Here is a 12,346-nt window from a genome sequence, read left to right on the forward strand (position 1 = left end):
ATCCTAAGAATCCCCTTGCAGTCATTCATCGTCATGCATCTTTCGTAAGCACATTTCAACTTGTCTCGTGCCTTTCTAGGGTATCCAAGAGCACCAAAAACCAGCTCTAAAGATTAAACGCCATTATCCCAGCCGAAGATTGCTTATCCCGGTAAACGCTGTGCAGCATCTACTTGCGCTGCGGACGCTCCTTAACCACCTGCTCGGCCCAGACCTTGATCTCTGGCAGCTGGACGCGCTTTACGACGCCCTCGAACTCTGACAGGTCAACCTCAGGGTGGGAGCGTTCGTACTCGACCATCTGCAGCAGAAGTTCCATCTTGTCGATGTCGTGTACAAAGTTCGCCTCGAGTGTCACGTTCTCCTCGTACTCCTCGAACACGCGCTTGATCTCCTGGGCCGACAGGGCACCTCCGGGAACCTTACCCAGGAGGGAGGTCGTAATGTACTCCATGACATCAGCCTCGCGACGAGCCTTCTCGGCCTTGGTGATGTGCAAGTCGACTGGGGTGATGTCGCCAACGAGCGACTCGGCCATGTCGTGAACAAGGGCCATTTTGGTGCAGTGTGGGAGGTTCAGCTTGGCCGCCAGCTCAGGCGGGGCGAACATCGTCATGATCGACATGCGATACATGTGGTCGGAGATGGACTCGCCATTGATACCGAAACGGCGCCAACCCTCGCGCTTGGTGGTCTTGAGGCGCTCGAGGAGGTGGAAGAAAGGGATGGGGGAGGTAGTGTTCTCTTCTGGGGGTGAGGCAGAGTCGAAAGAACTGTTGGGTGTTAGTTAGGAGAAGAGTCTGTTGGTTGGGCGCTGAGTAGACTGACCGGTCTGAGGAGACCAAGAGGCACCGTCGGAGCCCATGATTGCTGAAATTCAAAGAGTGAGAGGAGAGATCGATCCGGGCAAGGCAGAACGCGTCAAAACGCCCAGGGAAATAAAGAAAGGACAGAGAGAAATAAAGGTTGGTTCGGCCGGACAGCCTCAGTTGAAGGTGGGACTGATAGGCGGAGCAAACAGTGCAAACCCCTGTTATCGCTGTGTTGACATACAATGCACCTGCCCGCCTTACTAAAGCTACACCCTCCATTCGCTCTGACGATGGCGTCGAGGCCAGCGCGGCCAAAGCCCCTGGACTGGGCGGCCCCTACAAATCTTGTGGTTTTTATCCGTAATCTCAAGCTGCTACATTTGGACCAGCGCGAGGATTGGCCCGACATCACCCTCTGCGCGCTGTCCCCCTCGTCTCAGAACCAACGGCAACGGATTCGCGTGATAGAGTGGGCTCTCTACCATCTTTTCATGCTCTGGGATCCAGAATACACCCAAAATGTGCGACAAATACCCCGGAAAGCGCGAAAATGGGACACTCGCTGACATTGGCATAGAAACTCCGCCCGTTCTTCCCACCGCTAGAACCCCTACAATCCGTCAACCTTCGCGCAGCCCTATTCCGCTCCCTCGGCGAACTGAAGAAAAATGGCGACCTCGGCCGCGAGACGATTCTGCGAAAGACAATGCTGGATGACTGCAAAGGCGAGAAATTCGACGAGCTGCTTGCCGTCTTCTCCACCACCGTCCTCCGTAAACTTGTGGCGGTGTCTGCGTCGGATATGCTATGGAATCCGGCTATGAATCTGGCCACCGCAACTGCAATTACGCCGACGGACTACCAGAATCTTCTTCCTCTTATTCTTGCTCATCAGGTTTCTCTCGGGGCAGCAAGAGCGCGTCAGGCAAAGGTGCACGAGACTTATGAACAGTTCTCGCAGTTGCTGGATGATAAAATGGTCGAACTTACGGAGCGCGCGACCATTGAGCCCGGAAAGGACTCGAACAATTCACAGGTTGACTCAGCCGGTCTGACACGAGAAGTTAAAGAAAATTGGTTGGGCAGTGAGGAGTGGGCTGCAGCTTTGCTCGATGGTGGATCGCACAGCAGTACCGATGCATTCCTGGAGCTGCCTTTCTCGCAAGCCTGGGTGCGCGCGAAAAAGTCCAGCGTGAATGGTCTCAGCGGAGGCGTGGAATCTGACTTGGTGATTGACCTAGAAGCTCGAATTCTGCGGTTGCGGAGTCGACTGCGCAAGTGGCACGAATACAATGATTCGCTTCGGAACCAGCGTGGTGTTGACGCCGCTGGATCTGGCATCATGTCCGCAGAACCTCGTCTGCAGTTCCGGGATCACCAGGCTATGACAGTGGCCAGTATATCCAAAATCGTGCGACAGCCTGGCGATCGTGGACGATCACTAAAGGAGGCAGATCAATCGTTTCTGTCTTCTGTTAACGAGGCCATATCACGCATCAATGGTAAATCTGGTATCCGCTCGGCTCAGCCAAGAGAGTCGAGGACAACGAGCCCGTCAACAGCCTTGCCGGAGGAGATAGGCCATCGCAGCAATCCCCCGTCCACCCTGGAAAACGCAGATGTCACTCAGCCACGCTCGACGAATCTTGATCCCCCAGAGATCCAAACAAGTTTCCACGAGGAGAATCATCCCTCCTCGCCGCCTATAGTCCGCCTTTCTCCAGACCAGAATTCCACCGAAGACCTCGACCTAGATCACGAATCTAACCACGAGCCCCTGAAACAACAACCATCGCAAAACTACACCCTCGCCGAACGCACCCGCAAGTCAATGTCGCTCATCCCACCTCTCCCATCTCACGAAAACCCCCGGCCTCGCCGCCGCGGTTCACGTCCTTCATTTCCCGTCAATCAATTCGAGACACCTCGCAAGGTATCCCAACCAGGGAGCAACCACTCCCGTGCATCTACACCACATGATCAGCTTTTTGAAGAAGATGCGGACTACGCGAGTGTCTTTAAATCACGGCCTCGTATTGCTCAAAGTCCCATCTCTTCGCCTGCTGTACATGTGAGTCCGTCGTTTGGTGACGACGAGGAATTCAATCTGGAAGTCGATGAGACGGAGCTGGAAGGTATCGATTCGCCTTCGGGTGCGTCTAGGGTGAGACGATTTTGAGAATTAGATTTTACTGCTGATAGATGGGTATCTGCACAAAGAAGTACATACGCATAATTATTATAATTCTTTTCCTACGGGGTTCGATATGAAATTTTCGAATTTCGAAATCAGTGAGTGGATCTGAGTTACAGCGAAAATAATACTGATATTCATTATTATGGCTAAATCTTGTCTTCCCCCTAAAAATACAACTTAAATATAAATAGAGTCGTAGCAATGGCCTACAACTCAACGAACTTTGACAAATTCCGCGTTCTCCGGGACTTGGGCAGCCGAGAACGCACCGATCCTTCCTGGTCCTCTGGGCCTTCCTCCTCCGTGTCCAGCTTGTGAACAACCTCTTTGCTCTTCTTCACCTTGCTCCGGACACGGAACAGCCAGTAGAGCAAGGTGGCGCCGCAGAGGTTGAACACGATATACGCCCAAAGTAGCCCGAAGTTTCTCCGGGTCTTGTGTGGCTCGACAGATACAGACTCCAGGAACACATTTGTATCTGCCATTGAGCAGAAAGCACAATCACTGGTTGCAATCGGGTTTTGAACATACCCTCCCGCAATTCGGATATAGCTGGCCATGTATTCACCGCAGGTCATGTTCGCAGCTGGGTTGAAGTGAAGATACTCGACGTCGGCACAAATGATCTTCGTGTCCGCAACGGAAGTATCAAAGAGTGCCGCGATCAAGTAGTTGAAAGGCGACACGCGGTACATCCAGATCCAGAAGTGAGGGAAACTCTTCGGACCTACGAGGACACCACAGAACAGCAGGTTCATGTTGAAGGATAGGAAGGCGACATTGCCTGCTGTTTCCGCGTTCGCAATGGCTGCGATAGCCAGGTGTGCGAAGGTGCTCGAGAAGATCAAAAACTCCATGATCAGCAAGAAGCCCTGAGCACCACGTAGGTGAACGGTTCCGGTCGGTTCTGCATTCTTGTAGAGACCAACGGGGTAATACCATGTGAAGAAAAGGATTACCGCGCACAACAAAGCCCACGGGATCTCAACCAGAATATTCGACAGCATGAAAGCAACCCAGGAGTAGGCTTTGGATGGCCGTTCACGGGCTTCATAAAGCGCACGTTGCAGGACAAACTGGGGCATCACTTGCTGAGCCAGCAACCCAAAGCAAGACGTGATCATGAACAGGCTGAACATTTCATTTTGAAGGCCACGCTGAGAATTTGTCTGGTTGAAGAAAGAGAAACCGATGAATATGCCCTATATAGAAATTGTCAGTCAATATTCAGAATATCTGAGGGTTGAGAAGTCACATACCACTCCTCCAATGAGACCAATCTTAGAATAAATGTAGCTTGGGGTTCTCCAATACTGCTGGAATATCCTGATCAGGGTCTGATAAAATTGCGAGTAGAACGGCACGGCAAACTCAGCATAGTCGGACCGACCATGCTCTGCCGAAGGAGGCGCTTCGTTGGCTGCATCGAGTTTCCATTCATCGAGCTGATCAATGACAACAGCATGCTCAGGTGATTGTTTCCAGACTTCAGGCCAGTCGATATCTGTGTGGGAGCCTGGTGCAGCACCGATTACTTCTAGCATGTACTCGGCCGGGTTGGCATCGTCGGGGCATTTGAAACCACCCTTACCTTCAAAGTATGCTAGCATCGTCGAAGCAGATTCTCCAATTGGTCCAAAGTAGACGGTTCGACCACCCTCGGCAAGCAACAGCAGTTGGTCGAACTGCTGGAAGAGAATAGCGGAGGGCTGGTGAACGGTGCAGAGGATGGCTTGGCCATGGTCCCTCAATTTCCGAAGTAGCATGAGAATAGACCATGACGTTTGCGAATCAAGACCCGAAGTCGGCTCATCCAGAAAAAGCAGTAGCTCGGGCTTAGCAACCAGCTCAACGCCAATTGTCAGTCTCTTCCTTTGTTCGACATTCAATCCTGTGACAAAAACAGTTAGCATCCAAACGAATAGCTCCAGTCATTGATTGCACATACCTTCACCGGGAACTCCCACCACAGCATCCGCAATATCCTGCATTTCCAACAGGCGAAGAACTTGATCGACATAGTCGAGCTTTTCAGAGGTCGGGATATGGTGAGGCTGTCTCAGAAGAGCACTCAGTTTCAGAGCTTCACGCACTGTGGATGTCTCCAGATGCAAATCCTGCTGCTGGGCATAACCTGTCTTTCTCTGAAAAGAGTTATCTCTCTGTCTGCCGTTGACCAGCATCTCACCAGAAACGACACCCATTGTCACACGACTAGCTAGCGTGTCGAGAAGGGTGGTCTTTCCAGCTCCAGAAACGCCCATGAGTGCTAAATTAAGAGTCAGTTCACATTGTGCCTTATTAAAATATTTGTCGGGTTCGGCTCACTCACCTGTCAATGTTCCGGGTCGTACCCAGCCGTTGACATTGTCAAGAATGACCCGAGGCTTTCCTTTGATTTCGACCTCGTAGCAGACATTTCGCCATTGAAACGCCCCTGTTTGTTTCAAAATTCCGAGGTCGACATCCTTCAGAGCTTCGTCTTGGGTTTTCTCGGGGACAGGGGAATCTCTGGTGCCAGCCCTTTTGGTTCCGCTTTCGATGTCTTCAGCGGCTGTCTTGAGGTACTTTGGAACCTTCCGTCGTGGAAAGACCAAGACTGCGCCTTTAGACTTTTTGGCAGAGACGTAATCCGTAGCAACAAGGTAAGTAGTAGTGAAAAGCGCCAAGAAGACTAGCAGGATCCCGATATTGCGCCACCGATGAGAGCCTTTGTACTGGTACAAGGACTCTAGGTAGTGGTCTCCACTCACCCACTCTTGTCCGACAACAGAACCAACCGCTGAGCAAACTCGACTTGCGGGATCATCACTGTATTCTTTTCCCGACGGGATAAAATCCGAGCAGGCATATTTGCGATCATGGAATTCATTGATCATTATGGCCTCGAATGCATATGCAATAGGATTTACCCAGTTGATCCAGCGGGCCCATCCATGCATAAATGGTGTAGGCATCGGATACCCAGAATAGATAATCAATGCAAGCAAAAGTATCGCGGTCGGGGAGATTGCCTGATGAATTGTGCGAGAGAGTGAAGCAACGGTTCGAAAAAAGTTTGACATGACCATCGTCAACAAGAAGCTTACCAGCAAGAAAAAGAAAAATGCACCGGCGGTCACTCTGAGACCCGTCATGAAATAGAGAACGATGTTCAACAAAACTGCACACAACAGTTTGTAAGGCATATCCATAATCATTGACGCAAATGCTTCAGCTGAAGGGTGGTAGAAAGCATAACGATCATGCTTCTCTACAATTGGTCGCTGAGCGTAAAGGGTCAGCATCTCCAGCTGACTGCTGAACGCATTGATGAGGGTAGCAAAGAATAGGAGTGAGCCGCGAATGCCGAAAGATCCCGTATTTGGCTTCATTTGATAGTACAAACTGCTTGTGATCAAGATCATGACAGTCTGGCCGACCACCTGGGTGATTAGAAGTTCTGGATCCGCTCGGACGCGTTCAAAGCTTCTCCACAGGCAAAGCTGGATCTCCTGAAGGTAGGATAAAGTGTATGGTGAAGCCTTTGGCTGAGACTTTGCTTGTTGGAGACTTCTGGACTTTTGGAAGAGATCAAAATCGGACCCTCCGAGCGGATGGTCGGTGTTGTAAGCATCAATCTCTTCGAGAAGTTGCTGCCGCTCCAAACTAGACGTCCAAGCTTGGGCAAATTGTTCAGGGGTTCGGGGCACTCGGTTTTCAAATCCTTGACGGACGCGGCGCTCAGCGTGGCTGGTCATGGAAGTCAAAAAATCCGGTGTTGTCTGACGCTCAGGGCATTCGAATCCTAGTTGGAAGAAATATTCATAGGCTTTGTCCGTAGGGCCAAAGAAGATCTGTCGACCCTGGTACAAGAGCAGAACTTTGTCGAATTGGTCATAGGCCATTTGAGGGGCTTGGTAGATTGCGACCGCTTCAGTCATCCCGACCAGCCTTGCGCCGATTTTGAGAGTCTTGCAAAACTCGATAGCGTTGGCACTATCCAGTCCACGGGTGCTGTTGTCCCAGCACTGGAACGGGGAGCCCCCTAGAGCGGCCTCCACGATGCTCACTCGCTTTCTCTCACCCCCGCTTACTCCTCGCACGAACTCATTTCCGACCTTTGTGTTGATTGTGTGAGTAATGCCGAAAATTTTCATGAGAGCATCACGAAGGTACCTTGCCCAGACTCGACGGTCGACATTACCGGGGATGTTTCGTGGAGTTCTCGCAAGAGCTGCGAATTCAAGGGTGACCCCGACGGTCAATTGAGGGAAGTGGACATCTTGCTCAGCGGTGTAAAGAACCTCGCCTCTGAAACGAGAATGCATGTCTCTGAAGCTGATGCCATGGTAGTTGAAAACAGAGCTTGAATCGAGGGTCAGGCCATGTGTTTCCCCACCGATCGTCCTCAAAAAAGTACTGCATCCAGAACCAGGAGGGCCAAGAACGACCAGAAGCTCGCCCGGACGGACCAAGCCCTCGAGGTTGTGCAAAATCTGAATATGGTTGTCTCTTTTGTTGATCAAGGACTTCACCAGATCGACGAGGTTGAAGACCAGGCTGCCAACCGTGGCTTGGGTATTAACGGCGGCACTGGAACCAGATACATTCAGACCTTGGAAAGAGATTCCACAAGTTCGCCGCAGGAACTTCTCATCATCGTCATCATCATTGGTGAGTTGCAATAGAGCCTTTAGGCATCTCTCGGTGTCGAAGGAATCGGAAGCGGGATTCAAATCTGAACTTTCATCGGCCGTGAGTGGGTTGGGGAGAATTTCGAGGGATGTCGCGTTCGAACCATCCTCGGGGGTTCCAGAATTGAAAAATTGGTGACTCATTGTGTAAAAGACGTACCTGGTGGACAGTTGAAGGTTGCGATGGTGCAAGAGAGAGATAGAACGAGTGAAAGGGGATGCGAAAGAACGGAAGTGAATGGAAGAGAGAGGTGGTAAAGGTAAAATTTGTGCGAGCAGCGGGTTCGGATTTGACAGTCAGTCGAAGAGGGACTACGACGTCTTGTTGGGGAAGGGTATGGGAAGGAGAGCAGAAAGGGAAGGCGCGACCAAGGTGCTCGCGAAATACTTGACAATTGCTCCCCAAGGCACCACCACCTTCGTTCGGGACTTACGAGGTACTTTCCAGAGCCGGCGGAGATGAGGTCAGTCACCACCTCGAGGACATTCTCGGATCTCGGAGGAATCAAGAATGGTAGATGCCATCCGTGGCTAAATCTGAAGTTTCTGGCCCCTGGTGTGACCTGGATGGGTGATACGCCGGTCGATTTCCTTGAGCTTCAGGGAATGAAAACGTGCAGTTGCCTAGTGCTGTGGTAGGTGACTTCAAGTTGTTGGATATATTCCCAAAAATCAATCCAATTTCAGATTTCATTTGTTTCTATTTTAGCCTGTTAAGTGCTCGAAGGCGAACGAGAGGAGCAACCCCACGGGGTATTTATATCCAGTGCGGCTACCTTATAGTACGCAAACACCGCTGCCGGTCACTTAGGGGGGGTCATGATCAATATGACTCGGTGTTGAACAAACCTAGCTTCTCATTATTCAGAGCATCATTTACCATCGAGTAAATTTAGTGTGAAAATGAGATCTCGGGTTTGCACCCAAGCGATGATCTTGCGGGGTTCACACCGACGGGGGACGTGCTGATCTCATACTTTGCCGGGTAGCCACCCGCCGTTCTTCAAGGTTAATCAATCCACAAGCCTCCAAACATTTCCTCCTCTACGAATTTCTAGGTCTGTCTAAGATGGCCGGAACTGCAGAGCCTGCTTTGCCCGAGCCGCACGAAGCTACAAGAGACCAGAACACCTTCGACCTCGAGCAACGGACCAATACTGAGCAAGCCGAACCAAAGACGAAACTCGGCGTGCTCATCGGCTCTGGACTGATCCAGCTTCCAATATGGGGTGTGTTTAGTCTCAGTCCGGAAGTCTCGCGCTACTCACACTCCTGCAGGCTTTGCGATGAGCTACGGTGTGTTCCAGGAGTACTACTTCGACAACTGGACATTTGAAGGAGACCGCAGCATCACCGGGGTTATCGGCACGACCGCCAACGGGGTGATGTACCTCTCGATGCCCTTCCTCTTTGCAATTTTCACCCGACGGTGGGCTCATCGGCGCCAGCTTGCCACACTATGCGGTACAGTCATCGCATGCACCAGTTTCTTTCTCTCCGCGTACAGCACCACGGTCTGGCACCTGCTCGTGACGCAGGGAATCACCTCTGCTTTGGGCACTGCCCTCATATATAGCCCAAATACGCTCTCTCTAGGCGAGTGGTATTCCAGCAGCAACCGCGCTTTGGCATATGGGATCGTGCTTTCTTGCAAGAACATTGTTGGAACGAGCTGTCCGTTCATGCTCCGTGCTCTGATTGACAGGTATGGGTATAGGACGACGCTGAAAGCTTGGGCTGCAATAGTGGGGGGTTTGAGTATCTTGGCCATGTTGTTGATCCCGACTCATCCCTCAAAGGTTTCGATCCACCAAACTCGAGCGCGTAGAATTCCCTGGAATTTTCTGCGACACCGGTCAATATATTTCTACAGCGTCGCTATTATTTTCCAGAGCTCTGGGTATGGTATTCCACAGACGTATTTGAGTACTTACGCCCGAGACATCGCCTTGCTGTCTCAGACCTCAGGCACGCTGATGTTGGCTCTCTTCAACGCGCCCGGTATCATTGCCTCCTCTTTCTTTGGATGGCTGAGTGACAATAAGCGAGTGACTCTTTCAGTTCAGACTGTGTCTGCGATCCCACCAATCTGTTGCGCCCTTGCGACATTTCTATTCTGGGGCTTGACCACCCAAGGTGCCATCGGCCTCTTGATAGTTTTCTCCATGACCTTTGGCTTCTTCTCTGGTGGGTATAGCGCTACCTGGGGCGGGATGCTGAAACAGATGGAGCGTGAATCTGCTGAGAGGAACGAGGCAGTAGACCCAGGAATGCTCTACGGTCTTCTCAATGGTGTCCGGGGAATCGGATATGCGAGCGGGGGTATTGCCGGCGTGGAATTGCTGAATTCTGAGGGTATATTGGCGAGCCAACGCTTTGCTTATGGGACTCCGTACGGAGCCTTGATTCTCTTCACGGGTCTTTCCTCGCTTCTTGGAGGCTGGGTCATATTGTGGAGGTGGAATCCAACAAGGCTCTTGCCGTTATTATCGAGAGGGTAAGCCAAAAAGAGGGGAGAAAGGACCGTTCTTCAAAGTGAAATGCCTGGGTATGCGGACCTAGTATATGCTCCATGCTGTCAGCTCCCCGGAGGTAGAGTATAATGTATTCAAAATAGCGTAAGCACCACATGTGACCTGAACGTTCAGTAAACATTTCAGAGATGTCGAGGAAGGTGCGTAGTTCCCCTAGAAGATCCGAGGCGAGGTCTGGCCGATTCCCGAAGTCCGTTTACAACGGAGCGGTAGGTAGGCAGCCGCGCTCCACAAGGTATTTCAGGTCAACAACAAAAGGAAGCAACCTCTCTTCTCCATCCTCTCACTCCAGCGCTTCGCATTCTTCTTCCCCTACCCTTCTCCTTTCTTCTTTCCACTTCACTTCTCCTTCCACTTCCCCTTTCCTTTACTTTCACTGATCTCGTCGAGCGCGTCAATTTCGCCCACCATGGCCAGCCTTCATTTCGACCGTCGCGCCGAGGATGAACCCGTCTCGAAACTGACGGTGGCAGTCATCCTGACGCTCATCTTCGCCCTCCTCACCATTTCGCACATTGTGGCGACCGTCATGACTCGCACGGCTTTCGGCATCTGCATGTTGCTTGGAGGACTTTGTCCGTCTACACTCTTCCGTCAGGTCAGTTCGAATCACCTTGCTAACTCTGGTCTATCAACTAGTTGATACGGTAGGACTTATTGCCCAAAGCTGCTCTGATGACTACATTAAAGGCGATATGGCAACGAAGCTCGGACAAGTCTTCCCTTTCCTCGCACCTGTCCTATTCGCGGCAGGCAATCACCTCTTCTTCGTTCGCTACCTCCGCAAGACCGCGCTCCACGGATACGCCTGCGTCCCACCCGACTTTGTTATTGTGGTCACCGGCGGTTGCGATATTCTCTACTTCATCATCCAAGCTGTCGGTGTTGGTAAACTCGCCAATGCGGTTACACCTGCTGCATTTGACACCGCAAGAATCATTATTCTGACAGGCCTCGGTCTCCAGATTGTCTGCGATGGCTTTTTCATCATTGCATCCGTCATCTTCCACTCCCGCGTGTCCTCCTTCTACAGTTTGAACAACACGTTCCCACATACACGGGCTCAGATGTGGGGTGTTCATCTGTGCAGCTTCATCATCATGGTGCGGACTATCGCTCGAGTGCTGGAAGCCGCGTTCAGCAATTCGAATGTGCACATTCTGGATATCTTTCTGATGAGTCTTGTCCTGTTTCTCACTCTGACTTGGTATCCCAAGTTCGGATTTTGCAGCAGACGGCGGGCGAATAATGATTTCCAATTTCCCCTGGCGAATTTCCAAGCGGGTTGACTCTCGTCTCTCAGGGCCACCTCTTGCGATCCGACAGATTGCTTTTTTTCTAACTCCGGCTTGCACAGGGGACTCGCCAATCGCTGCGGCTCTACAGGTCTGCTTCTCAAGCTCCTCCCGCTTTCTTGCACGCTTCGAGAATTCATCATCGCAGATTTCGCAGGTAAGGAACTTAATTTCTTGTATTCAATTTCTTGTCCTCCCCCTGCTCCTATTCTTTACTCCGTGGCTCCATCAAAATGCAATGTAGGTATCAAAGTAGGCTACAAATGCAAACAAATAAAGTTCAATCGGGTGATCCGCAAATTTTATGTGTAGGAAGCGGGTGGAGCCAATCCACCTACCATGGGTACCTGAGGCGTATACATTTCCAAAGTATACAAGGATACGCACTACCCCAACAAGGTTGAAGTCGAAATGACTATCAGCCAATAGATTCATAATTTCCAGAAGGATCAATTACGGGGCAATATTTTGCGAGATAAAAAGCAATGAATCGGGTATCAATTTGCGCTCAAGACGCAGACATACATACATCCCCCCCCCTTCTTTCTCACATCAAAAACCATCATACATACAAATACAGACGTGCGCAAAATCCCAAACATAAGATTCTTGCAGCTCCTGGATGATCTGCAGGAAAGTGAAAGAAAGCACAAAGACCCGCCTCGGTCCAGTTGGCAAGGCGAGGTCGACAAGATGATGTGAGTATTAATGCGCCTGTTTCCCAGACGCCACGTAGATAAAATTCATCAAAGCTCCCAAGTCCAAACTCCGTGCATCATCGATGCGAGGGATGTGTATAATCATAAGTCTCAAGAGACAATAAAGGGGTAAT

At 51.0% G+C, this 12,346-nt stretch overlaps 5 protein-coding genes across 5 annotated transcripts; 3 read left to right on the forward strand and 2 right to left on the reverse strand.

Moving 5' to 3' along the window:
* Positions 1-169: 169 nt before the first annotated feature.
* Positions 170-865, reverse strand: N7532_000667 (HD domain-containing protein; the record flags this gene model as incomplete). The annotated part of the gene is made up of 2 exons (XM_056613171.1): positions 170-773; positions 825-865. The coding sequence occupies 2 exons, from the start codon at positions 863-865 to the stop codon at positions 170-172; spliced, it is 645 nt and encodes a 214-aa protein (XP_056480395.1).
* A 237-nt stretch (positions 866-1,102) lies between these two features.
* On the forward strand, positions 1,103-2,991 carry N7532_000668 (uncharacterized protein; the record flags this gene model as incomplete). The annotated part of the gene is made up of 2 exons (XM_056613172.1): positions 1,103-1,333; positions 1,390-2,991. 2 exons carry the CDS (start codon positions 1,103-1,105, stop codon positions 2,989-2,991), a joined length of 1,833 nt encoding a protein of 610 aa, XP_056480396.1.
* A 224-nt stretch (positions 2,992-3,215) lies between these two features.
* Positions 3,216-7,829, reverse strand: N7532_000669 (uncharacterized protein; the record flags this gene model as incomplete). The annotated part of the gene is made up of 4 exons (XM_056613173.1): positions 3,216-4,211; positions 4,269-4,900; positions 4,958-5,278; positions 5,342-7,829. 4 exons carry the CDS (start codon positions 7,827-7,829, stop codon positions 3,216-3,218), a joined length of 4,437 nt encoding a protein of 1,478 aa, XP_056480397.1.
* Positions 7,830-8,754: 925 nt separating this feature from the next.
* On the forward strand, positions 8,755-10,186 carry N7532_000670 (uncharacterized protein; the record flags this gene model as incomplete). The annotated part of the gene is made up of 2 exons (XM_056613174.1): positions 8,755-8,914; positions 8,964-10,186. The coding sequence occupies 2 exons, from the start codon at positions 8,755-8,757 to the stop codon at positions 10,184-10,186; spliced, it is 1,383 nt and encodes a 460-aa protein (XP_056480398.1).
* A 442-nt stretch (positions 10,187-10,628) lies between these two features.
* Positions 10,629-11,508, forward strand: N7532_000671 (uncharacterized protein; the record flags this gene model as incomplete). The annotated part of the gene is made up of 2 exons (XM_056613175.1): positions 10,629-10,794; positions 10,859-11,508. 2 exons carry the CDS (start codon positions 10,629-10,631, stop codon positions 11,506-11,508), a joined length of 816 nt encoding a protein of 271 aa, XP_056480399.1.
* Between the last annotated feature and the right edge of the window lie 838 nt (positions 11,509-12,346).

This window comes from Penicillium argentinense (genome assembly GCF_028826775.1).
Source record: "Penicillium argentinense strain IBT 30761 chromosome Unknown utg000001l_segment0_segment0, whole genome shotgun sequence".
NCBI lineage: Eukaryota > Fungi > Ascomycota > Eurotiomycetes > Eurotiales > Aspergillaceae > Penicillium > Penicillium argentinense.